At 42.9% G+C, this 27419-nt stretch overlaps 1 protein-coding gene across 2 annotated transcripts; it reads left to right on the top strand.

Moving 5' to 3' along the window:
- The first annotated feature begins 767 nt into the window (after positions 1-767).
- Positions 768-27045, top strand: LOC138268697 (uncharacterized). Of its 2 annotated transcripts, XM_069218613.1 has the most exons (7): positions 768-1240; positions 9465-9554; positions 9952-10011; positions 10814-10858; positions 16221-16310; positions 21668-21758; positions 26323-27045. In XM_069218613.1, exons 1-6 carry the CDS (start codon positions 970-972, stop codon positions 21748-21750), a joined length of 639 nt encoding a protein of 212 aa, XP_069074714.1. In that variant the 5' UTR covers positions 768-969; the 3' UTR covers positions 21751-21758; positions 26323-27045. The 2 variants fall into 2 exon arrangements, with proteins under 2 accessions (XP_069074714.1, XP_069074715.1); XM_069218614.1 differs by lacking the exon at positions 21668-21758.
- Positions 27046-27419: the final 374 nt, after the last annotated feature.

Raw genomic sequence — 27419 nt, forward strand, 5'->3', positions numbered from 1 at the left:
GGTGAAAGGATGACTAGATAGATGTGTGGATTAAAGAGACAAAAGAACTCTTCTGGGGAGAGTTGCGATGACCTGCTTCGCTTGTTAGGTGCCATAAGAGCTTTCGCTCGAAGTAGGGGGTATTTAATTTTTCTGACTGCTCCCTTCCCATGTTTGAAGTCTTTGGGCTGTATTTCTCTATTGCCGAGAACTGACCAATATGTGCCAACTGCCCAATATGTGCCGTAAACAAGCATATAGCCGAGCTTACTCATGCCTTTCCTGGGGAGCGGATGGGCTGGGTCATTAATTATAATCACTGATGAGACCTGATGACATAATATAGCATTTTCTTCATCCAGGTTTCTGTTTCGTTAGTGCCTGATGTTATGAATGGGTTCAAGGCGCTAACCAAATCAAAACAAACCATTCCCTTTCTTTTTTGTAGTTAAGAGTGTGACAAGGTAGCAATGCTGTGCATTTGTCAATAGGGCCGTACATCTCTCTTTATGAACCCCAGATACTTTAATCCCCCCCACTTTAAATCAGAAAGGGAGTGAAGTTAGTGATAAAAAGGTGTAGAGTTCAGCTTTTCATCACCCCGGCACTGCCCAGGGCCTCTGCATCTGAGAGTGTCGGCCCTTCTGCGAAAGGCTCAGAATAGATACCGAAATGCAGTTTTTAAGGTTACATCACCTTTTCGGATTAATTTCCTGGGGACTTCCGCGCTGACTGGTCACATATGCATACTTTGGGCTTACTGCCAGCCTTTCATTAATAGACGTGAAGCCGCTCAGGAGGCTCACTATTCATTTCGCTTTTTCCTGCGCTTCCAATTCAGGAGCCAGTTCCAGTATCCCTCATTGGGCGTGACTTTCACGCTCTGTAGCAGTCTCCGCGGCGGAGTTCGTGAGCCACTTCTGTGAAAAACAACCCTCCCTGCCGGTCTTGTGAGCTCTTGGCTCTGCAGACTGTGACCCCCCAGAGGCCATGGACACCAGAGCCTGCCTGCTGACCGCCCTGCAGGCCCTGACGGCCGGGGAGCGGCACACCTTCAAGGTGCTGCTGAAGTCTACCACCTACCGGTCCTACGGCTCCGTGTGCCAGTCCAAGCTGGAGGAGGCCCCCCTGCCCTGCGACGTGGTGGAGCTGCTGGTCGCCCACTACACGGCGCAGTACGCGCCCTTCGTGGTCCTGCGCCTCCTGAGCGGCATGAGGCTGAAGCAGCAGGAGAAGGAGCTGCGCCAAGCGCTAGTGGAGGGTAAGAGGGCGCACGGGGGCCCGGGGAGTGGTCTCTGAGTGGTCAGCGCCCGCCTACAGGGCGGCTGGGAGGATGGATGGTCCTGCAGCGCGAAGGTGTCCGGCGCGGTGCACCTTTAACGGTGCATTTTTATTTTCCATTTTTATATAGCGCTGTGAAGCGTTAGTGTAATAAACAAATAACAAATGTTTAAAGAAGTGGAACAGCGGAAGCCCTGCCGAACACCTGTGGAGGAATGAATCACAGGGGCGCTGTGTGGTGCACAGGACTGAGGTGCATTGTCAGACGTCTGTGGGGTTAGAACCGGAAATAGGAGGAGGCGCTACGTACTGTTAGAGGTGCTTTGACGGCTTTATGTAGGTAGTAAAGACCACATAATCCTACAACTCACGGGTGCAGTGCACTGGCAGAGCTCCATATAGGCCTCGCTCCTCAAACAGCAAGTAATTATGAGGTCCGGGTCCAGGTCCACCGACGCAGCTGTGTACGGGCCCCAGTAATGGACCGGAAGTGGTCCTGCGGGGGGAGATTGAGGTGCACCGGCTGAGCTGCTCGCAGGCCTCAGCACTGAAATACCAGGAGGATAACGCAGGTCGTGACTGGGGTGCATTGGCAGAGCTGTCCCACTGATGGAGCAGGCGGGGTGCAGCCTAGCAAGGTTGAGGTACACTGGCGGGGCTGTCTGGGTGTGTGTCTCACCTCTGGAACGGTAGGGGTGTTGCGCATGAGGACTGGGGTGCTGTGGCAGGGCAGGGACTGATGTTTGGGGTGACTGGTGGTTCTGGCACACCTGTGTGTGCACGTGTTCACAGACAGAGGTCAAAAGTCAGTTTTTCTTACAATTAATTTTCCTTCTGACTGCAGAGTTCCAGGGCTTTGTAAGGTGAACTTTGTGGCCTGCTGCTTAGAATGCATAATTAAAGGTTATAGGGTTTCAGGTTTTTCCTAACAGACGACTTTTAAATGACTAAGTCAACTGTGCAAACATTTCAAAATATATTTCAGTAGTTGTGAAAGTCCTTTTTTATATTCCTGTGTGATGAAAAACTATTTAATAGGATGAAAACAAATCAGAATAATTTACATGTTGATGTGCAATGGATATGTTTTCCAAAACCCAATTTTCACAGATTGTTAATATGCTATATAGTTTTATCCGTAAAGCTGCAAGTTAGTGGAGAGTTTTTTGGACATTTCGTGGAAAGTTACTGTGTGTAGATGACAATATGTTACCACATCATGGTTTAGTAATATACTTATTAAAACTGAGTGTTTAAACAAACTGAGAAACACTCCTGCCCTGATGGCAATGTTGTTAGTAAACTAAAAGAAGTCCTAGGTTATGTGGGCTAGACCTCATGGGTATGTGAGCTAGATTCTTGTGATGCACGCAGCAAACTTTAATCCACTTAATCAAACAAAAAAGGTTTTTTTGTACTGCAGAAATGCTGAGCTCACATAGTTGAAGGTGCAATCATATGTAAGAATTAAGAAAAAGACAACTCTGTAAACTTTTTGCCTAGGATCATACAATTTGAGACCCGTTTACGGGTCAAGTACATTACAGTTAGGTCAAGTAGATTATTTAAGTTACTCAACCTGCAGGTCTAGTAAAATTTTTATGATTTTTCGAGCCCTGCCCTGGGCTGTGCAGAGGACAGATGGCACTGTATTTAAAAAGCAGGGCACGCAGTTTTACATTGTACATGTTCTGGTAGTGAAAAACACTTAAATCCGTGTTTCACTACTGCAAGGCATATATCTCCTATGGGATAACATTGGGATTATCCTTTTGTATATGTAATTTCAAATATAGCTGGTTCAAGTTTGATGTCTCTGGAATCGTAATTTAAAATTCTAACTCATGGTAAAGTGAGAATCTAAATTCCAGTTCTGAAAATGCCACTTTTAGAAAGTTGGCATTTTCTTACCTTAGCCATTTGGGGCCTGCATTCTGTCTCTGGTCACATGACTGGATGTAGTTGGCAGTTGGGTTTTGTGAATTCCTCCTAGACAGCCACACACAATGGGAGCTTAGGTGTGATTGAATGTGCCATCACTGGCAGGAGGGAGGAAGGAGCTGGACCCAGCCTCACTTACACCTGAGTAAGCTGTGTCTTATCCCCACACAAAGGGCTACATACCACTTAGTTAGTCTGGAGGCAGGGCATGGAAGGCAGGACATCTATGCACTTCAAAGGCATGCCCCTAGATGCTTTTCCCCACTCCAAAGGCACAACTGTGTATAAAGGAAGGACCTCAGATAGCACCACTGGACCTGTGGATACCCTGCCAGAAAGAAGGACTGCTATGCCGATGAAGGACTGCCACTCTGCTGGACTGCACTCTGATGGACTTATGCTTTTCTGTGCTGATTTGCTGCCTGCTGTCCTCTTGCCTGGGTGAGGAGGACTGGACCTGCATCTCTTGAACCCAGAGTTAGTGCAAGGGCTAGTTGTCTGGCCTCCTGACCTGAAGCCTCAGGGACATAACAAACTTCCAACCCCTGCACCTGGATTCCTCCGTCTGGGAGTCACCCTGCCAAGTGGTGTCACCCCAGTCCTGGACTCTTGGAAGTGGGTCTAAGGTGCTTCCCAGCGGACCTAATGCATCTTCTCTGCTGAGAGACACATCCGAGCCGAACCAACGCATCTCTTCGACTGAGTAGCACAACCCCAAGCAGAAGCAAAGCAATTGCCATTGCTGCGTGGATTGGAACCATTGCCAAAAACTTTCACTTGTGATTCTTGTGACAGCACTCAAGGGCCTTACCACCAATTCTTGCAAGCTGAGAACACAGATGTTAAGCATGCCTTTTTCTGAAAATACCTAAGCAATAGTAGCCAAGTGGAAGGGGATTCCTAGATTATTGTTGGCCAGCTTTTGCTCTTCAGGGTGAATGAAGTCAACCATCCCTAGGCACTTTGTTCCCGCCTGAGACCATATACCTCACTGCAACTTGCAGATGCCACTGGACTAGGATGTACAAGCATTGGTAGCAACATGACTTGTGGGATACACCACAACCTAGTCCATGTCTTATCAAAAGTGAGTTTCAACAATAATAGGATCAGTTACACATATATTATGCACCACGGAGGCTTCCTGAATAGGGAGGACAGTTTCCCTCTTGTTCCTCATGTAGGAATCAACATTCCAAAGCTTTATACAGGACATTGCCCTCACACCACTTCAAGGGTTAAATGGCATTTAGAAATAGATGGATTACAAAATCCTTCGTGTCGATCTTCTTTGTATTTCCAAAAGCTTCTTTCAGTTTCAATTTCCAGTCGCAGCCGACATGAGTTTCGTCATTTGGGTGTACCCAGTGACTTCATCAGGGTGAGGAAAATACATATAAATTGCACAATACATTTTTGTTAAAGTAGCTGTATGCACATCGCATACATAGGTGACTCCTTTCACAAAAGGCACAGGAATTCCTAAGTTCATTAAAATAAATCACTGTATATTAAAAAATGGGCTGCATCGCTTAGTATCCACTTGTGCAACTTTTAGATATCTTAATTGGGGTGTTCAATCATACTAAAAACGATTTGCAGTCATTGTGATATAAGCCTTCAAATTAATGTATACGTCATATCTTTTTTATAAGCACCTTCACATGACCTGGAGAGGTGTAGTGTTGGCTGAGTGCACTATATTATACGTATATCCCAGATTGTGATCACTTCTATAAAAGAAGAGATTGCTCCTTCTCCCTGGGTGAAAAGACAATCGGTGTGCTTTTCACATCCTAAGGCGTGTATTATTAACCCTAAATAACCTGTTAAGAGATGATAATAAATTCTAACATTTATTTTGCAAATTGTCAGCTGGTATCACACTAATAATTTACTAACGTGTGTCTCGGTGTATTCACTATTTCCAGTTTCTCATATGCTTAACCCATTAACTAGTAGGTTACCCCTGTCCAGGTGTTCTTATAAGGGGTACCCGCAAACACACCTGAAAGTCTGCAAAGGCCATTCTGGAAACCAACCTTACTTATAACCCTAGATTGTGTGAGTGTACTTAGAGCATTGGAATATGATGTGAGCTGTGCATACCATCCTTGTCAACATTAAATGGAATGGGGGAAGAAGGCACTTGGACAATGAGATGAGAGGGCCAAGTGAAAGTCACATTCGGGAACGGTTTATTTTTGGGTGAAGAGTCCAAGAGGACCTCAAGCTGAGCCAGGCTTCAGTCTCGAGCATTCAGTGCCTCTCATGCCTCTGTGGCCTGGCCATTCTGTCTCTGCCACTCTGGCATTGTGTCAGGGGGCAACCTTCAGAGCAGGATGGGCTACCATGACCTAGCAAAGCTACTAAAGCCCCATCGGAGCCACAGCTTTCTGCAGTGTGGGGCTGTTTTGTTCATTTTTGTCAGGGCTGAATTTGGTTTCCAGACCACCCTTGTAGAACCTGTCAGCCTCACACGGGCAGTGTTCGTTCCCATATGGAAGTTATCCATTCATGTCACTGTTTACCATATTACATGTGTTAGCAGGTCTATATCTCAAACGAAACCCTCAAAGTCAATTAAGAGACACTTGCCTTACACAAAGGGCCTGATTATAACTTTGGAGGAGGTGTTAATCCGTCCCAAATGTGACGGATATACCACCAGCCGTATTACGAGTTCCATAGGATATAATGGACTCGTAATACGTCTGGTGGTATATCCGTCACTTTACCGTCACTTTTGGGACGGATTAACACCTCCTCCAAAGTTGTAATCAGGCCCAAAGTGCCCAATCTGTCCCGTGTCAGACACCAGCAGCAGACTGGGTCCTGTTTTTTATCTGTATTCTGGTACTTAAGAGTTTTCCCATCCAAAACTACCTAAATGCTGATATATTAGTAAAACTATTGCACAGTTATTTTGCAGGTATTTAAATGTTGTGTGTTAGGAAAAAACGAAGTCATTTTCTTTTACACTCCCTGTGCCCCAGCAAGGTTGTCAGTTAGTTCACTTTACAAAACATTGCTTTCAGAGAAAGAAAAGTAAACACCAGTCTCCGTGTTAAAAGAATAAGTGGCAATTTTTGTCAGAAGACAGAACCTGACACTTGAACCCTGTCCTTCAACTGACAGCAAATGTGACATGATAAAAACAAAATTTAAAAGCACTTTTATTGCTCATTCACCTCCTTAACTCCAGTATGGTTATTTTGGGCATGCTGAAGCAACACCGCACCCCATCTTTCAGCTCCTACGACACAAGGTAGTTCACTTCAGTGCTAAGGTTTTTGTTTTTACTTTGATACTACTTTAGTGTTGCCTTTGTTTGCGAAGCCTGATGTAATAGGGCATTTATCTTTACCAGATGAAAGCACAGAGCACCACCCAGCTTTATCTGTTTGCTTTCTGCTGCCAATGCAGTGAATTCCTTGTGAAACAGCCATTGTTTCTGTGACAAGTGCTTTTTCACACCATACCAGCAGCTCACATGAACTCCGAAGATACACGCGTGAGGGTGCTCTATCTTTGCACACTTTCTTTCTTTCTTTCTTTCTTTCTTTCTTTCTTTCTTTCTTTCTTTCTTTCTTTCTTTCTTTCTTTCTTTCATTTTTCTTTCTTTCCTCTGTCTTTGCTTCTCGCTTTCAACCTTGGTTTCCTTTTTTTATTTCTTTCTTTTTTTGCCTTCCTCTTTCTTTGTCGTTTCTTGCCTTCCTCTTTCTTTTTCGTTTCTTGCCTTCCCCTTTCTTTTTCATTTCCTTTCTTCCCTCCTCTTTCTTTGTCATTTCTTGCCTTACTTGTTTTTCCTTATTTTTTGTCTTCCTCCTTCTTTCTTTCTTGCCTTCCTCCCGCTTTCTGTCTTGCCTTACTCTTACTTTCGTTCTCTTCCTTTCTTTCTTTCTTTCTTTTTCTTTCTTACCTTCTTTCTTTTTCTTTCTTACCTTCTTTCTTTTTCTTTCTTACCTTCTTTAATTTTCTCTCCAACCTTCTTTCTTTTTCTTTCTTACCTTCTTGCTTTTGTCTTTCTTACCTTCTTCCTTTCCTCTTTTGTTCGCTTTCCCTTTCTTCTTGTCTTACTCTGACTTTCTGGCCTGCTTTCTTTCTTGCTTGCTTGCTATTAACTTGCTTGCTTTGCCCAAAATCAAGTGGCTGCAGCCAATACCAGACCAATTAGATTTCTTAAGTATCTTTTGATTTTACTAAAATTATGTGTAAAACATAGTTACCTATAGGGGTTTTCAGCCAGACTTCTTCCATTAGCCTGTGGTTCTGTCGTTCGCATTTAAATTCCATCAATTCCAGCATCCATCAAGTGGCAATGTATCAGCCCACGTCAGCCATTATCACTATCAGTTACGGCTTGCTGCCCTTTCACAAGGAGTACATCAACACACAAAGTAGTGCGAGGGAGTACCAAGGCAAAATTGTGCTTTTTTAGATCAAAAAAACATTTGTCCCTTCAGCCAGCGTGATTATTTAGATTGATGATGGGCCGGCAGCTTCCTGAACAATCAATGTTTAAAAAGCCCATGATAAAACAAAGCAAGAATTGTCAAAAGGCTGGTAGCCAACGCCAGACTTGTGGCTTTGGCGATGCTTGCCTTTTTATGTGCCTAAGTGCAGACATTTCTGACCCCTGTACATAGACCACGCAGGTAAATAACTCTAAATCTATTTGGCTTTTCCCTGAATTACAGTGACCAATTAGCTGCATGAAATGGCATATTTGATTTTTGTACAAGCCAACCATAAGGTTAAGTAAAAACAAGGTGTTTTATCATTATTCGCGCACAAACTGTGAACACTGTGGATAAGCCAAGTGCTCCGTGTCGATAACTAAGATTCTATCATAAGGGTGGTAAGAAGCTGGCAGAGGACTAGAAGTTGTCTCAGTAAGCTCCTGCTGTCATCCCTACCAACAGAGGTCCTTTGCCCCCATGACTGCTAAACACACGTAGCACCATCCGAAAGACTACCATAGGATACCTACCTGGATCTCTGGGCTTTATAATGATATATTTTTGTAAGCATTGGGAAGCTCTAGTGACCCATTCCTTAGGAAAATGGGAAATTACTGACCCACTTATTGCTGCTAATGGACATTCTTTCAACCCTTACGTCCGTCAACAGTGTTCTCTATAGAACCTCCTGCGGTCCACCCGTCAGATCTGTTGTGCAATGCCACAGAACTCTGTGACAGCCTTATTTATGGCAGCTGGGGATGGGTCGTTTAATAAGAAGTTAAAATCAGACAACTTTAAAGTTCCAAATTGAATGCACTTTATTTTTCCTCACAGAATGTGCCCGCTCTGGGAGACATGTTAGCAGACATAAGAGGTTCAGAATTTACGCACCACCTTCAAATTACTGTACCTCGCGCACCTCCGTACACAGCAGTGTACAAAGAAGGTTGGCCCTGAGGAGTGTGCTGTTGTGCTACAGCTCCAACCAAGGGCTCACTGTCCTAAAAAATGGGTCAATGGATTATCGCATTGTCATGAAGTGGGTCAGTTGTGACCCACTGCTAGAGCTTTAAGTCATTAGCACGCCCAATTACAAATAATGGTGGATCAATAGAGCATTTCATTGCCCTAAAGAGTGGGCCAGTTAGCATTACCCAAAGAAATAGTTAATGGAGCATATACCTAATCTTTGTGGTCTATCAATAGAATGAACCATTGCATCTCATTGATTATATACTAGCCAATGGATTTTAACATTGTGGAAAAAAGAGCATCCTGTTGCCCAAAAAAGTGATTCACAAGAAACTTCAATGGCCGTGACTCAACAAGGTGTGTCATGGCTTTGAAGAGTAGATGCATAGTGTCAAGTTACCTAAGACCCTTGAATGAATTCCTTGAGAGACATTGGTGTGGGGGATCAGCCACCATCCATATACATGTATGGATGACCCAAAGAATGCTAAACATCTCAGATGACTATACAATATTGCAAATGACTGATGGAGATCCCCAAAGAATACCAAACTTTACTCCCCACCCACCTCTCAGGCTCAGCCACATACCCACTCCCTCCATGAGAGATGCTCACCCGCCTCACTAGCTGCCAAGCTTCTCCATTGGATGTTGACTGAATCTTCCAGTTGTGAATATCTAAATGAGTCTGCCAGGACTCACGCTCACTTTAAATGTCCTGGGCTGTCTTCCTGGCAGTCTAATATCAGTTCCACAATGTTTTAAGACCCATCTTTTCCAAACGTCTATTTCGGTGACCATTGTTCTCTGTCACTTGCTTTGCAGTGAAGGAGGAGAAACTGAAGAAAGAACAGATGCTTTCCAGGAGGACGAGGCAAACCAGAAGTATGTCTAAAAAGAGAGCCAATGCCCAAGGTATATACAGTGTCTGCACTAACACAGACTTTGGTCTTTCTACTGGGAACAATGAATGGGACTATCATTCTGGTGGTGATGGAGCAAACATACCCATATCATTTTATTGTTACATTTTTCATGTAATGCAGTACACATCCTTGTTTACAAAGTCTTTCCAAACTGCTGTGTTCTCGCATCAGCACCCCCATTGCTGCTTTCGTAGCCTCAAATTGAGTTCTCTTAAGTACAATGTACAAAGACATCCTCACTTATAATGTAAAGATTCCATCCAATATGTTTATAACTTATTTACATACAGTTCTGATAAATCTGCTTTCTTCCATCACCATCTGATTTAAAGCCTGTATGTTATGGCTAAGAAATTCATCAACCTCGGCCTTGATTTTGTCTTTAGATTCCCAGACTCAGCTAGCAACCCCAGAATCAGTGGAAAGTTCACGTGGTGGATGTTCAGGTAATTTATTTACATGTTTCTACTTTACTGGGGTGTTTTGTACAGCCCTTGCATCTCTACCACAGGTGTTTAGGAGTGCTTACAAAATGGGATAGGGAAGGCTGGGAAGAGGGCTGTCAGAAAGTGTTCCAGAACTACTGAAGCCACACCACTTCCTCTTAAAAAGTAGCAGAACCATGTGCTGGCAAAAACAGGATGGCTGCAAGCTTCTTAAAATTGTAAGCAGCCAACTTTGAGCATGAGGTGGAAAGGAAGAAGGTTCCAATTTGTTAACCATACATTTGTGTACTGAGAGGCTTGCCGCCAAAACATTTCTGCCTCAGTGGATGAGCGGGATCTGGGATGCCAACCATAGGACTGGTGCTGGCAGGTAAGGCTGTACAGCCTTATACAGCTATATATGTAGTTTGATGTACTTTGACAATATATTGTCAATGTGTGTAGATATGGAGTTGAAAATATAAAACCACTCTATTCCCTTCCTTTTGCTCTCTTTCTCTCTCCGCTTTCTCTCTCTATATATATGTGTGCATACATATATTTATATATTCACTGCAAGTTTTGCTCCCCTCTTTGAAAGGTGGCTGGGGTGGTTACCTATGGAATGCAAAAACATCTCTGACCACTCTCCCAACAACTTGCCAGGATTTCTAACAGTACAAAGGCCGGTCTCTCTGGCACAGGCCTGGGGAGTGAGAATTATCGTTTCGTTTTCTCAGGGCGCAGAGACAGAGGTCAGATTGAAGGACAGAAAGTTCTGACATGTACAAAGTAACCACCTGTGTTTTCTTTCTACCCATAGCTTCTAAAGGGAAGTCTACAAAAGCCCCAGCTAAGACCCCATCTGGTGAGTGTTTCATATAAGTTGCTTTTGATGATCACCTAAGACCACATCCTCTAGGCCAATATGTAGTAGAGAAGGATTTCACTGCAACATTCAGCAGAAAGCTCGGGACATGTCACTTTGTGTTGTGCTCTCAACAGCGTACTAATGATAAAGAGGGCTGTCATCTGCTCCTGTGTAGGGAGGTACAGTGACATAGGAGGAGGGAGTTACCTAGCAGTCATGTTATAGTCTTCCTGGTTTGAGATAAGGTAGATGCAGTGCATTACATTATAAGATATATTTGTGCATTGTTTTTAAACAAAACAAACATAGAAAAAATGGCTTGTTCAGTTTCAATTGCAGTTTTACTTCAACAGCGCTCATTAATACACATTTTCAGAAACATTCTGAATTACAAAGATGGTGGGTGTACATGCACACATTTTACAGTTCAAGCAGCGCAATGTCCACTGATAGATAGTGGGCATTGCGCTGCGTGCATCTATGATTAGTTCAAGAATGAGCGTTTCATGGCTGAACAAGAGGACAAGGGGATTCCATGGAGACGTCCAGTCAGACACGCAGGATACCACAGCGAGCTAAACCCTTGTTGATGTGATGTGCAGTGATCTGCATTTCATGTGGCAAGGGTGACTTACCTTCAAACCTTCTCAGATCAGTGAACTGAACATTGCACAGTACCCAATGCAAGATGGAGAGCCCAAAGCGAGACATGCCACTGTATGCAGGAGACGGCTTACATCCTAGGTTACAGATGTAAAGAGCAGGGGACTTGACTCCATACATACCAAGGGTTCAAGTATTTCAAGGTCAGTTCAGTGGGTTGCCATAACTTAGTGCTGATGAACACAGGTAGGAATATGTATGACAGTCTAGATCGCCATCTCTCAACCCCAAGAGCATATTAGTTGGTAAGTTGAGCACCACACAATTAGGTTACAGTAAAGGAAAACATTGAAGGTCTCTACCTCTACCAGATATTTGGGCAGGAGGTAGTTAGGCTGCCATAGTTTTGGTTGCCTTCAATTCCTTTTCCATTGGTATATTGACAGTAATATTGTCTCAGTTGCTGCTGGTTTGTTTTTATTGACAAGGTTAGTCTTCGTGTTGTTCTTCTTGGTTTGGGTGCCAATGGTTTTGTAAGTAGTGTTCGGCTATTTATTGGCTGGATTATTTGTTGAAGTCCATTTTCATTTGTGCTGGGGAGGTGGTATAAGTTCAATGTAGTTTATTTTAACTGTTTGAGTTGGCATTTATTGGTTTGATGGTACTTCGCTCGGCTTTGTTGAATTGCCTAATTTACCTTGTTTTGGTTGCCTGTGTTTTATATGGTATTTGCTGGTGTCATTTTATAAATTAACTTTAATTTACTTTATATAAAGTGGTGACCATACCGTTGCAACAAGTAGCTGTAAAGGAACATGAAGCAGTTAAAACAAATATTGAGAGTTCAAAAACAGAAATACATATACGTATAACTGGCTTAATAACCACAAGCGAACATAGAGATATTCAACAAAATATCCAGATGAAAAAACTTGCTCAAATATCATCTAATAAACATATGCTTTCAGTTTCTTGCTGAATCACCAGGAATTCTGTGGAGTTCATTTCACACAGAAGAAAAATGTTATAAAAGACATGGATAAAGTCTGTTGTCATGAGTTTGTAACCTAGGATAGCTTGGACTTGGAGAATTTTCTTAACCCTCACACAAGTCTACATGAAGTATTTTGTGGTTGACCCTCAATGACGGATGTAGGCATGGTGTTTTAAAGCGTCCATCGAGTGATTGGTGTCACAATAGGTTTTCAGAACTCACCATACCTCGTCAAACCAAGAGACTATTGAGGATCCTTACTGCAGCTGACAAGAGGATAAAAGAGACAAGAAAGATTTTTTGACAGCGAGAGCAATTATCAGTTACTAGGCATGATGAGGCCAAACCTGGTGACATCAATAACAAAATGGACCTTAGCAACCTGTATAGTGAAAGGCAAAGTAGAGAAGTGAAAACATTCACAGAGCTCCAGCGCAGGGCCTTCTTTCCCCGCTGCACCCGGAGCCACTGATACCAGATCAAACATTTTATACAATTCATTTTCTGAAGCTCCCCTATATTCACATGGCGAAGCTCCCGTTCTATGACCCATCACCACACTGTGAATTTTAGGGAAACCACAGATGACTCTCCCAGAAGGGAACTGCTCCACCAAAGCAGGAGTTTCCAAGTGCTCCCAAAAAACTGTTTTTTCATATGAAAGACAACTGAAACTAGAAACAGTGAAATAGATATTGGAGCAGCTTGCCGAACTTGCAATGTAGAATCCAGTACAAACCTAAAAAGATTTGGTTTGGGTCTAATTACATAGAAATACTATGTACAGTAACTCCGTGAACCAGTGTTTAGCGTGGGCTGAGTATACCACCAAGGAGAATATCACGGTATCTAGGCCTACATTACCATATGGGTGCACTTTCCCTGTTTGCGCCACAGCACACCTTAAAACTGGTGTGCCAGGCACAAACAAGGAAAGTGCACCCTATTATCGTGAATGCCCTGCCCACAGGGCAGCCACGAAGTCGCACTGCCTTGGGGCCAGTGCATTCAAGTGAAATGCAGAGCTGCTGCTTCTAATCTGCTCTGTGTTTCACTGTGGAGGTGACAACCCGCCTGCACTTTCAAGAGGGGAGAGAGAGAGAGATCCCCTTGCAGGCAGGTGCAGTGAGTGACTGTACCCGCCTGCAGGGAGATGTCTGGGAGTCCATAGGACCCCCTTTATCCCCCTCCCAAGGGTTGCCTCTTAAAGGCATATTTGCCTCTGCACCTGTGTCCATAATACGGGCAGGCGCAGAGGCAAATTGATTCCCTCATTTGCATGGGACCACGCCCCCATGCAAATGAGGGAACGCCCTCTCTCGATAGCACTGGCGCTACATGTGCCCCAGCGCCATCTGTATCACAGAAGGGGCGGCCCAAGTGTCTGCGGCCCATTTGGTAATACCAAAGTGCCCCGGGGGCGTGCACAGCGGGCACAAAGTTCTGTTGCGCCCCTGGACCACTTTGTGTGATACGGTCCCTGGTGCTTCAGTTTGTGCTGGTCTCCAATTCTCCCTGACCTATAGGAAACACTGCAGGCATCCACCACTTTTCAAACAAAAACAAAACAGATGCAGAGTACCGTAAGTGGAATTAATTTACCAGCTATATTTGTTCTGTTTTCAGCATGAAAACTAAGGTGACAAACACCACATTAATCATATCTGTTGTAATGGGGCCTAAAAGATGAAGATTCCAATCTAACCACATTTTTGCATACTACCCGGTAAAGCCTTTGTTAGCAGCCCTCCTACCTAGAGAGACTAACAATAGAGATCTGAACCTAAGAAATTAAACACTCGTACAAGTAAAATTCACTTCTTTTTTCCTTATCTTGCAGCGTTCTATTAAGCATCCTAAGAAATTAAATAAAAATATGGTGTTTGTTATGGTGAGTTTTAAAGACAGTCAGAAAGTTTGCATAATTATATATAGACACTTTTTCAAGTGTGCCCAGGCTCTGGTGACATGCAGTCATTTTAAATAAAATGTTTCCTGTACGAGGATTCTTAAAAGAAAAGGATTAGCAGTAGTTGGATTAAGGTTGGGTTACTTTCTGTTGGTTTAGGCATCACTCAGTTGCCATTTATTTGACTTTCGGTGCAGCTTTGTATCAGGGGGTTTTCCTTCTCCTTATATTTGTTTCCTGGTCATTGCTACAAGTCATTTTCTGGGAGACAGTCAGTACATATTTATGCCATCAAAGTCTGGTTGGCAGGGCGTTTTTTTTTAAATATATCTGTATTTTATTTTATCAACATATAACATAAATGCATCAGTACAGAATTCACATCATAGTCGAGGATTTGTGCATGTAATATTCAACACGAGCTTAATTAACTATGTTACTCATGAGTGTAATCAAAAGATAAAGTTTGTACATGCAGTAGCATATTTGTCTGTCATCCTTATTAAAGCAACATAAGTATAATATTTGGTGTCTGTTGTAAGAGTAACAAAATACTCATTTGTGTTGGCATGGATAACAATAGTCTGTTTGGTGTAGTTTTGATTTCCTGCAGTCTAATAGATAGACACTTTTATGAGATGGCTTGACACTAAACTGGTTTCTTTTGGGTTTCTTGGTGTTGCTTTCATTGGACATGGAAAGACTGAAATTCAGTTGAGTGTAATTGGGTTTCTTGGCCAGATTGTCCCTCTATTGATGTTTTGGGTTCATTGATGTTAAGTTGCGTTGGGATTAGGACACCACTTGATTGCTAGTGTTAGCATTAGTTGCACTGTGTTTGGTTACATTGGCACTGGGGTGGTTGGCATGATTCATTTATGTTATGTTAAGTTGTCTCATTTAACTCCTTGGTCTATGCTTTGAATCGAGTAGAATATGCTGTTTGTGTTGACCATGGTTTGGCCAGGCTTGTTTGGTGAGGCTTTGGGACATGGTTGTGCTAGGTTTATCCGCATTTTGGTTTGATCAGGCAGCTTTTAGTTGGAGATGGATTTGTTGATTTAGCAATAGCTTGACTGACATATGTTTGCTGTGTTTGAGAATAGTTAAGGGTAGCTATTTGGGAAATTGCTCTTTCAGTGTTTTTATTTTGTTGGTGTACTCCTTACTGAAGCTTAATAGTTAGTCTAGCGTGACCCCATGTTTATACCTTTAAGTATAGCAATGCATGGAGTTGATGGCACTCCTTGAACTTGGTGAATCAGATTAGCGGGGGCTGCATAACGTCACTCTATGGGAACTTGTATTTTAGGAGCATTTGGATAAATGGGGTGTTGGGCTAAGGAGCTACATGTTTCCAACTTCCAATTTCGGCGGTTCGGACCCAATAGTTTACTCACATTTTCCAGGGCTGTATTGAAGCAATTTGGTTTGAGCTCTGCTAGTGCAGACCATTCCGAGACTCCGAATGCTGGTTTGCAACTACTGCCCCTCCAGTGAAATAATTTGTAAACCATCTCTCCCACAAAATGGCAAGGCAGACAAGAAACATTCTCACTCATTCTGACCACCTTTTAGATGAGGCTTGGGTTGATTGGATAGTGCAGCACATGTAAAGGTAAAACAGCCACTTGACAGATACTGTAACAAATGGAGTGTGTATGTGATAATGTTGTTCTCATGTCCTATGTGAACTGTATCCTGACTGTTTTCCCTCACACATATAAACTATTTGAGCGTTGTGCCAAAATCAAACAAGAAAGGTTTTCTTGACTTACTTGGGGAACAAGAGAGAAAGAAGCATAGGCCACCTGTCCATTGACCTAAAGTTAATATTTGTGTTTTCTTTGCAGTGACCAAGAAGATGGCAACTTCCAATAAAAAATCTGCTCCGAAAGACAACCAAGACTTAAAAGTGCCTGAAAGAAAATCCACCACTGCAGGTGTGCTTAGGTTCAGCAGAGTCAAACTGGCTTTAGGCCCCCACCCCAGTGTAGAATCAGTTTTCAGAAAAAATACCTGCTGCATGCAAGATAAATTGCTACTTGATGGTCAGATTTGAGCAAAGCTTGTTCATAATGGGTTGCATCTGTACGCAAACATTTTATGGACTTGACATTACTCTGAGGACATTTGCACCAGGCCTCTGACTAAAAAATCCTTGTTTGTATGATTTCCTCTGATTTGACCTAGATGGCACTGCCCACAACAGCCTTATCTGCCTTCTTTCTTTTTGTTTGTTGATCATCAATTTGTTATGAGGACTCACTCTTAGAATCCATAATAGTTTCTCTTTCTTTTACTGTTAATTGTACTTAATATTATGATAGCTGAGGATGGTCTGGCTAAAGGAGGCTGATACCAAAGAATCGTGGCACTTCTTCGGAGACCCGGCAGATGCACGCAGGGGTGAGGGCTCCTCAGAAGCTGCTGTTATCCCATGGTATGAAGTACTTCTACTGGATTTTGGCCTTGCTATAGGTGTAGGCAGCCAAGGCCAGTTCCTGTCATCCTGCATCCCTAGTTCCAAAGATCAGGATCAATTTCTTCCTATTCAATGTCTTTCAATCTCCCTTCATTTGCAGTGTTCTCATTTATGGAGGTTGTCATGATTTTCCTCGTAAAGGCTGAAATTTTGTTATAAGGGATGCAGATCATACTTCACTTTTTCGTTTTGAGATTATTGTATTTTGGAGGCAGCAACCTTGGAGGTCAAGTTTCCATTTGCAGTGACTGTTTCTTAAGCATGGTAACAGGCAGCATGTGCAAGTACAAGAACAGTCACAATAAACCAGGGAATAAGTTTAGATTACATACCTTAGCACTAACATGCAGTAATTTTTCCATGTAGATCAACAGTACTGTATTATGACAATTCAGCATGTCAATACTGGAATATTTCCCTAAAGCCCTTAAGTATGCTATTCCCTTTCAAGTATTCTAGAAACCAACCCTTTCTGCCCATATTAGGACTTTCAGAGTTCACACTATTGTGCAGCGGCAAGAAGGGAACTAGTCCCAGTCCCGCCTGTAACTAAAGCAGCATAAACAATGCCCCTTTATACAACTTACAACTACCTTAATAAGAATTCACACCTAGAAAAAAGTCTTCACTCCCTACCATCTAAATGTAACATCAAACAAAACATGGTTGAGAAATGGTTCCGCACCATCAGCATGCAGTCTAACTGTTGAGGTTATAAATCGTTTGCTCACATGATGCTATTCTGGACACCTCAGCAGATGTTCTTCCAGGGATGAGACTGTAGGTGTTCTCCAGTGGGGAAATACACAAATCTTAGCAATAGCCAGGGAGTCTACCATCTTCGTCTGAGTTCAGAGGATACCCTACATTCTGAAACCTCATGAAGGATTTCAAGGCGGACAGAAGGTTCTAGTTCAATATCCTCCACCCTAGCCAGATAGGCCTACACTCCCTGCCGGTGAGAGCCAACATCAGGACATTGCCATTGTAAGTGTAGTGCATCAGAGTTCCATCATCCACATCTCCAACACTATGCATGAAGCAAAAGGAAATACTTGTGTAGGTGAAGTGGCATTCAGTACCATTCGTGCAGTGCCTCAAAGTATGAATGCTTCAATTTAGCCTCTCTGAATATCCCATCATGCGAGAAGACCAACTATCCAGATTCCAGTATTCACACTGTAGGGTACTCTACCGGCTGGATCTTGGTTCCTCCTGCAGGTGAGTTGAATACAAGACATCAACCAACATACCAGCATCCCATGGGTTACACCACCCAAATTCCCCTGTTTCTTAAGATAGTTTTTCATGGGTGAGAGTGGGAAAGGTAGTATAATTTTCCGTGAATGACTCCTCAGAGTGTTTTATCAGTGTCGAGTGCAAATTTTGCTGAACGCACCTCAAGCTGAACTCATCCGCCAACTTCTGAAAAGGTTTAAAAGCACCCCCCTTTGCCAGATGGTGTGTCTCAATGACACCAACCGCGTTCCATTTATCCTTCCTCGCAAGATTAGCAGCACCTACAACTGCATTATCCTAGATGGGTGCCAAAGCGTGGAGCCAAGTATCTATTTTAACCCAAGTCTCTGTTAACACAGCTGAAATAAATGCAGAATTACCAGGTTGATTGTCCGCTTGCTAGGCGATTTATATCTGTACACCCTCTTACGTCCCACTGCCCGTTTGACTAGCCTCACCCACAGGGGCGGTGGATCACTCAATGCAGGGTCCATGCACATGAACTGATACCGGTAGATCTATGCATACGGAATCAGCACCCTCATTCTATATGCACAAAAGTTTGACTGTTCTCCGCCTATGTTCCAATAATGATATCCTCATCCCCAAACAAAATCCTTAATATCTGCAATTATACTGATTTAGGCACCAGCGGCTGTAGCACATCAAGGCCATATCTGGATTGGGGGGCACAACCTTCTTCATATATTGTGCTCTCTCCCACACGGGTAACAGCTCTGTAACCACCTCACGAGGGCTAATCCAGATTTAGGTCTCAGTGGTCTCAGATTATCTTCAGTCCTGTTTCCAGTCCCCTCTTCAATTGTAACCCAAGATATTTCAGCCTCCGTTTAATTGGAACCCCTGTGATGCTTGCATGTAGGGTAATCATGGTGCCTCACATTTCTGTCAGTTTAGCTTACACCCTCCCGAATTGGGAGAAAGCACCTATTAAAGCATTATTGGAAACTGAGCCAAGTGAATCCGTGGTCTACACTTCCTCGAGGGCCTCTGTTAGTAGAGGGGTCCCCTGACCGTTCCATACTTTATGACATTCCCCAGGGCAGCCTTTCTCTCTGGGGGAGTTACAGGTGGGCACATGGCATCTCCACACTTCTCCTCAGTCGTCACCACAGTGTCTCCATCATCTGCAGTGAGGCGAGTTGGGCCTTCCTCTCGTCACGCGTGTGCTTTAATGTAGGTCGTCTCCTCACCCTCATCAGTGTGCGTAAGATGGGGAGAGATGTTCGCTGCCTCCTAACTGCGGCTGGTAATGTTTACGGAATCATTTGTATACCTATTAGTCAGAGCCCTGATTTTTCTGTTCTATCAGAGAGCGTTCCTCTGCAACTTTCGGTTTTTAATCGCTGAGTCCCCCATCATCTGCCCTCGCCACGTTGCCCTAACTCAGGCCACAGGAATTGTGCAGCGACTGTGGCGTTCTCCGTCTTGCATTTGTGGACATGAGAGTTTAAAATACGCGTGTCTTCTGGGGGCTGACATTCTCGAGTAAATTGGAGATAGTGCAATATTTCACAAGTGCAAGTCCGCGTGCATCGAGGACTGATGGGAGATACCGTGTGTGGTGATCTTTACGCTCTGCAGTGTAGGGAATAGGACACCCTCACTAAAAAATAGTCCAACCGATAGAGGGTCCCGTGTACGAGAAATAGGAACGTACCATTCCTTGTCTCAGGGGTGCATTGGACTACACACATCAACTAGGACGTCTATAATCCGTAAACAGCTCTTTTACGACTGCTCAGTCCCATGCAAGGGGCCATAACAGTATCAAATTGAACTTTAAGTGTGTGGTCTCTGTTCTGTACCAAATCCTGAACTAAATATCAGTGGCCTTGAACTTTGACCTCTAATCAGCAGGCAAAACTCAACTCAATGAATCAGGAGAATATCCGACAAAATACAACTCTTAAGTATCTCACAGGAGACTTAAACCCATGTAACAAAATAGAAAAGTGTCACTAGGGGGGCCTACCTTCCTATCAGTATCTCAAAAGGCCCACAGCTCTGCTCTTTAAAGGAGAGGGTACACAAAACACTGTGACAAAGCATGGAATATTCATGGACTAGCCACCCAGGGGAAATATATCAGACATCCCCTCCTTGTAATACTAACAACATTTGTGGATAATAATCTCAACACATATGAAGGGCCACTGGAATTATGCAGCAGGACAGGGCCAAATTATGCAGCATAATGCAGCACATTTTTTAATAGTATTTATTCATTAGTTTGTCATTTTTAAACGTGGGAAAACTATCTGGGTATTGATTGCACCTCATTAGTACCAGTTTAACACACTAATATAGCAATAAACAACAGAAAACGGACTAGTCTAGCTTTACAAAGGACCTTCCACTGTGCGGCAACATATGCGGCTGCATTTCTTAGTAACTTTTGAACCATTTGAGCTCAAAACAACATTTTTTTGGGTTAAAGTCTGCAGATCATGCGTCAGATGAATTATGTGGCAAAATGGTACATCTATAAGTATGCGAAAATCGCCGCGCCCGCACAATTGCATAATTCCAGTGGCCCTGCACATACGTGATCCCCTTTTGTCTCACAGCCTGTAACATTTCAGCTCAGTGGTTCCATGCAGTCAATTGTCTCATGTGAAGAGTAAACAGATTGGCAGAAAATAATCTCTACACCAATCAGCTACAGGCAAGAAAATAAACGTGGTTCTTATACTTCCTTGTGTCAGAGCCAATCATACCACATCTGTTGGAATACTTGACTGAATAGAGTCAGGGCTCATTCTCACACTCAGTCTTTTATAGCAGACAGAGATTTGTCTCTCTCCTGAAGTTGAGTTTCCACACATTTATTCAGACCCCCTGATCTATGTACCAATGGTGTAAATTCCTTTCAGTTGCCAAGAGAGCTTGTTGCAGAGTATCGCGCCTGTCAGAGTTCCTGATGTTTCCTTCAATGGTGGAAGCCTCCTGATGCATGGTTGTGTCCATCAGGGCAACATTGATGTGATCCGAGCGGTTCACCCAATCCGCAAGTTCCAAAACTTCAGTTTTTTTTTTTTCACCTACATTTGCAATCATAACAGCGGGTTCTAGCAAGCCATATTTAATATTCCCTTTTCTCAGTGGCTCACTCAGGGGCAAGAATTGCTTGGATTTTACAGCAGAATCCCAGGAAAAGTCCACCATCACATAGATTATCCGGCCCTCGAAATTGAAAGAGCCGCCTTTTTCCTTAACCAATTTCAAAATGGTGCAAACTTGCTGGTGACGTAGAATGGAAGCTATCACTGGTTTTGGTCTATGTAAGGCTTTCCTGTCCCCAAGCCTGAATCTATGAACCCTTTAGAATTCCCACCACTCAAGCTACAGCACGAGCAGGTAGAAGTCCTTGGGAAGTGATACTCTTATCATCTTTGGCTAGTTGTTCGTGGTCGCCATACAGGTAGATATTTTTCTTTCTCAATCTGTCCTCTGTCTGTTAGTTTCTAATGCAGTTTGCCAGATTTCTGATTAACCTGCAGCAGATGAGAATCCTTTTGTTGTCTGAGTAATCCTTTGATTTTTAATCTGTAGAAAAGAATGCAAAGTCTGTCAGAGGAAGCATCCCTGCTCAGAAGGCTGGACGTGCACCACAAGTGGCTGTCCGAAAAAAATAATCCCCCAGGTGTGTATAAATTCACGATTAACTCACAACTTGGTTGAATACCTGGAGGGCGATTGAAGCAGCCCCATCATGTAAAAGCACAATTTTGTGTTATCCATTTAAAGCTACACAGTCCAGTAAAACAGATTACCCCCTCATAGGACCGCTTCGTTCCGGTCATTACCCTAGTGAGGGTGGCCCGCCCTCAGGCAGGCACATAGCATGCAGTGTTTCTTTAGTCGGAGTGATGACACCCTGTGAAAGCTCCTCCCTCACGGCCTCCTATTACGGCCTATATACGCCTATATACGCAACTGCAGTCCTCGCTCATGCGCGAGGTTTGGGGTGGATTTCTGCACACAGTGGCTCGCGGGCAGGCTATACAGACTGGCATTGGCCGATTGTGCTCTAACACGTGTATCAATAGACAGGCAGCACCTTTTTATTTCAGTTATATGCCAGAACTCCTTTGATCAATGAGATTTGGTTGCTAGGCAACCTTTATAAACAAAGAAGTTGTGTCTTTAGCGTATTTACTTCCTCTTGTGTCCTGTGTGCTGTGTTCTACAGAGTACTCAGTTCAAGAATGTGGAGGCTCTTGTAGAGGGGGGTGTGCTTCAGATTCCCACAGCAGACATTCAACTCACAATTAACCAAGCTCTTAATGATCCACAAGAAGAACAACCACAGTTGGGTGCTGGTGGTGGCCAAGACACTTCCCTAGAAGGGAAATGTTTTCTGGGCAAGGCTTTCCAGACATGCTTGCCCAAATAAGGGATGTTTTGGAGTTTGAGTTTAAAGCCCAGATTGACAAAAGGGTTTATGCATAAATCAGCAGCCCGTGGTAGATAATCCCCTTCTCCACAGTGTGATCAATATCCAGAGAGAGTGGAAGGATATCGATAAACAGGATGTGCCACGGTTTCTGAATAAAGAGATACTTGATTGAACACATTTTCCCAGGTTCTAAAAGTTAACTCATTCTTGGCATCTATAGCTTCTTCATCGTCCTTATCCTCTGAGGATTGAACATTATCAGATGCTGTTGACAAGAAGGTTGAATCAGCCATAAAAGGATCGTCTGCAGCTTAGGGGATGACTACTACAACGTATGCGGCTTATGCCACTCAGGCGCTATTGAAAGACTTTGGAAATTATATGACTGTTCAGAAGAGACTGGTTGTACAACTACGATTTTAGCACACATGGAGATACTTTCACATCCTTATCCGATGCGACGTTTGATCATTTATGGATATCAGTGGCTTCAGGATGGCAGCAGTTGCTGAAGGAAGAGCGCTGTGGATGAAAGCCTGGAAAATAAATGCTAATGAAATCCCAAGAACCCAAAACAGAAGCTTCCTCTTTTTAGGGAAACATATGGGGAAAAGATTCTATAATTTATAGAGTTATTCCAGGGAAAGAAATCTGTGTTATAGGAAAACATTTCCTGCCATTTCAGGACACCAACGGTTCATTTCAAGGCTGAGTTTGTAGTCGGGGAAGTGCGCTTTTTTAGCAAATCCCACTCACATGGAAAATGCAGTCAATTCAGTGAATATTTGGAGGTAGGGGCAAGACTTTGGTTCTTTGTTCCACGATGGACTCGTTATATGTCAATCCAGCGCGTACTTTCAATCATTCAGGAGATTCATCAGTTCTCATTCACACATATCACACCAAAGGCCTTGTCCAGACCTACATCATTATCAAGGGAGAGTCCAAAAAGGTTAGCTAGGAGGGATCGAGAAACTTCTAATCCAAAAAGTGCTGATTATGGTTCCACTCCCTCAATAAACAGAGGGTTTCTATTCAGGTGTCTCTTCAGTCCTCTTCTTGGTTCTAGTTGCAGACTGATCCTTCCGACCAGTGTTGGGCTTGAAAGCCGTGAACAAATATGTCAAATTGGAATCTTTTTGGATGACTAAACACCAGTCGATAATTCCATTAATCAATGAGCTTTGTTGGATCTGGAGAACATCTACTTTCATGTCCCTACGCATTGGTAGATGGAAGCATTACCAGTTTCAAGCTCTGCCATTGGGCTTCTCTATGTCACTGAGGACCTTCACAAGTAGGAGGTCCTCTGAGGGGGTGATGAAACCATTACTTACTGGTAAACATCATTTACCTGCATTCACACAACATAAAATGCCATTGCAAGAAAACAAAGTCAGCAAAATTGTGCTAGATTTGATTTCTTACTCAAGGGTACGACAGACAATGCGGCGTTGTTGTAGAAGCAACAGGGAAGAACGTCTAAGATTGGTCTGTCCGAACGATGATGTTAGGAGTGTCACAAACAAATATTTATTTTTATTTTATTTCTCCCATTCTTTTTCGCTTAGTCTAGAAATGCAAGGTTTACAAGTGTGTATTCCCATTTTTTTTTTACATTAGGCAGAATGTGGAAGAATTACCATATTTGATCTTTTGCCATTGATTTTAATCTGTCACTGTACTGTAATAACTAGTGAAATATATTTCTTGCTTAACAGTTAATATGCATATCATGACACATCCCATGTTTATCCGTTCAGTACATGAGCGAGTGACTAGTACATGTGGAAGCATGTGAGCAACATATGCCTGAGAGTGTGGAACACAAGAACAGTTCACTTTTTTAGCATAATTATAAATTTGCCACATAATTCATCATCTGCTGCATAATCTGCAGATTTTAACACAAAAAACAATTCTAGCTAAAGAAGTGTAAAAGATACTAAAAACACAGCAACATGTGTTGCTGCACAGTGAAAGACCCTTTGCAAAGGTTGACTGGTCACCTTTCTGTTGCTTATTGCCATATTTAAGTGTTATACTGGTTCTAATGACGTGCAACTAATGCCCAGTGTTTAACAAGTGTAAAATTGATAAAATAATGAAGTAATACTATCGTAAAATGTGCTATATTATGCCGCATAATTTGCCTCTTCTTTCGGCATAATTTACACAACCCTGCCACATAATTTGGCCCTTTCCTAATGCATAATTTCAGTGGCCCTGTACATGAGTGAACACTTTACATATACCAAAACAGACTAAATAATACCAATATTGCTTCTGGCTACGTGGCTCAACAGTATGTGTGACACCATCAACCGCTTCTGTATCCTTCCTTGTAAAGTTTTTTGCGGGCAATACTTATAAAGTGAAAAACAAAACTACAACGTCCATAATGCAGTGGGATGTTGATTAGAAAGTCAGGATTGCGTGAAAGTGTCAACACTTGGCATGGGACCATTTGGCATCTTTTGAATGTCCAAAGATCACCAGCATCAGTTCAACGCAGGCAAGTGCAGAAAAGCACTGAGGCTCACCCTGCTGTGGGTGTCTAAGAAAACACAGGCATGGTTTAATGTGATGCAGTTGTAAAAGTTCCACAAGGTACCAGTTTGAGGTATGAACATATCTAGAGATTTTATACAATTTAGTCAGGATTCGATTAAAAACACCAAGCGGCTCGCAGGTGTTGGTTTCTTAAACAATATTTGATTCTAACAGACTGCAGCCATTTATAGTGTTTTAAGTCACAGAGGGTCCTGAGAGAATGTGAAAGTCAGTGAGAATGTGAGGGAAAATGAGAACCTGTGAGAGTGACTGAGTTATACGATGTGAGACAGATTTTTGCAAAATACAGAACGAGTGTAAACACTCTAGGACAAACTGCCAATGGCTGTGATATTCACCCTTTAAATGAAATATGCATATTCTGCTTGTACCCAAATTTAATCAGCATTCTTTATGGGAAAAATCTAGCTGTTCTGTGTGCTTAGGTGAATCAGCAGTTCATACACTTCAGACATAAACCCTCTTTATAGTTTGTGGAGGACACTCCAGACTCTAGCCCGGACAGGACATGTATATAAACATTCTGTTTGTGATAGAAATAGCATGTTCTTCCTAATGGATGGTCCACCATATCTCGCAGGAGATCTTTAGAAGGATTCGTTATGACTGATTCATGTCACTTGCTGCAGAGGTGACCGTGGTTCTGTGGTATAATCGCATATTTTTCAAATATGCTACCCTACTCCTTTACTTTTTTAGATTTAGGTACGTCTTACTCAAATTTATAAGTAAAGACAATTTAGGTATGAAGCTGTTTACTGGCAGTGCTTAATTTGAACCAGTGGTTTCTGGTGTTCAGCACCAGCACTTTACTGTCAGTATCAGCACTTATGACAGCCAGCCACATGGTGGCGCAGTTTGTTTATTCTTTTGATGAGAACAACAGTTGTTTAATAATTCAATATATATTAATATTATTACTAACTGCCACCCAAAGCTAGAAGAATAGCTTGGACTGCAGGCATTAGTGATTTTAATGTATTTTATATCACTTGTAGGAGTATGCTTGTTAGTTTTGTTGGTACTGTCATTGACAGCACTGGCGGGGAAGTGGGTGATGCAAGCTGCAGTGGTCTCCTGACAAGGTCCATGGCACTTATTTATTTATTTTTTTGCAAATTAAGCACTGTTTACTGGTAAACACACAAACCTGTTTGTTTTTAGCAAAGGCTCACAAAGATGACTTGTCAGACTGTGTCTAGAGTTTCAGTATCTTTCCATTATCAATTAACAGGGCACTTTGCTTGCATGGCGTCCGGGTGCACCGTGGAAACAGGCGGTTGAACGCTGGGTGGAAGCAGAGAGGAACGCCCCAAGACGTGACTAGAAAATAGGACTGCAAAGGCGCCCAACGGTGGACCTGTGAGATGAACTTCTTCAGAGACTCTAGGAGCATGGGAAAGATTGTCAACATCCACCTTGAATCTTGCCCCTTTCCGCACCTCACTTTCCTGCTCACCACTCCCCCACGGGCCTCCTTTTTTGTCGGTCATAAGGCCTCCACCCGCAGACCCCCATACAGATGACAGGTTGGAATCGTTTGAGCGGTTAAAGATTGATGAGGGGCAAAACGCTGCTTTTTGACACCAGGCCCACAGCCTGAGTCGTTTAAGCCCTCTTCCCAGAATGCTCATGGGTGCTTCCACACAGCGGGGAATCCTTTCTCCACCGGATGTTAATGTAGGACACTCCCAGGAGGAAGTGGATGGGGAGGTGGGGAAGGGGTGAGACAAGATTGTTACACTCACTGGAATAGCTGTTAGTTCTCACAGAAACATTGTTGCTACTAATATAGCTGCAGTGATAAATGTATCGTTTTTTACTATACGATAATGTGTTTGTCACAATGTGGCCGGTTGAGCCAACGTTCCCTCAGGAATTTTTTTTATGTGACATGCTTTGTGTTCTCAATACTCTACTTTTGTTTGATCAAAAAATTTAATAAATAAAATATGTTTGAAGGAAAAAAGATGAATTTCCTTTGCAAGTGCAGAGACACTTGATACATGTGGAATCGTCAGAAAACATTTGATTGAAGGATTCAGTGTGAGTTGCAGAATACATTTGGGGGCTTCTATTACACGTGATTACTGTGCCTCTGTTGCAGTCCCTGTACCATCACATGTAGAGTTGGCTGTGGCTGCTCACTAGAGTCTGGTGCAGAAAGAAGTAACTTGGTTACTGAGATCGATTCGAATAAACAACACTGGTAAACAACACTTCCACCACGGACACTGCCCAACAACCACCTACTGGCCAAGCATGCTGAGGAGGAAATTCACACTCACTCTCTTTGTTTTTATTTCCTGATATGCAAACCTTGTGTGCACT

Source organism: Pleurodeles waltl, chromosome 12, assembly GCF_031143425.1.
Source record: "Pleurodeles waltl isolate 20211129_DDA chromosome 12, aPleWal1.hap1.20221129, whole genome shotgun sequence".
Taxonomy (NCBI): domain Eukaryota; kingdom Metazoa; phylum Chordata; class Amphibia; order Caudata; family Salamandridae; genus Pleurodeles; species Pleurodeles waltl.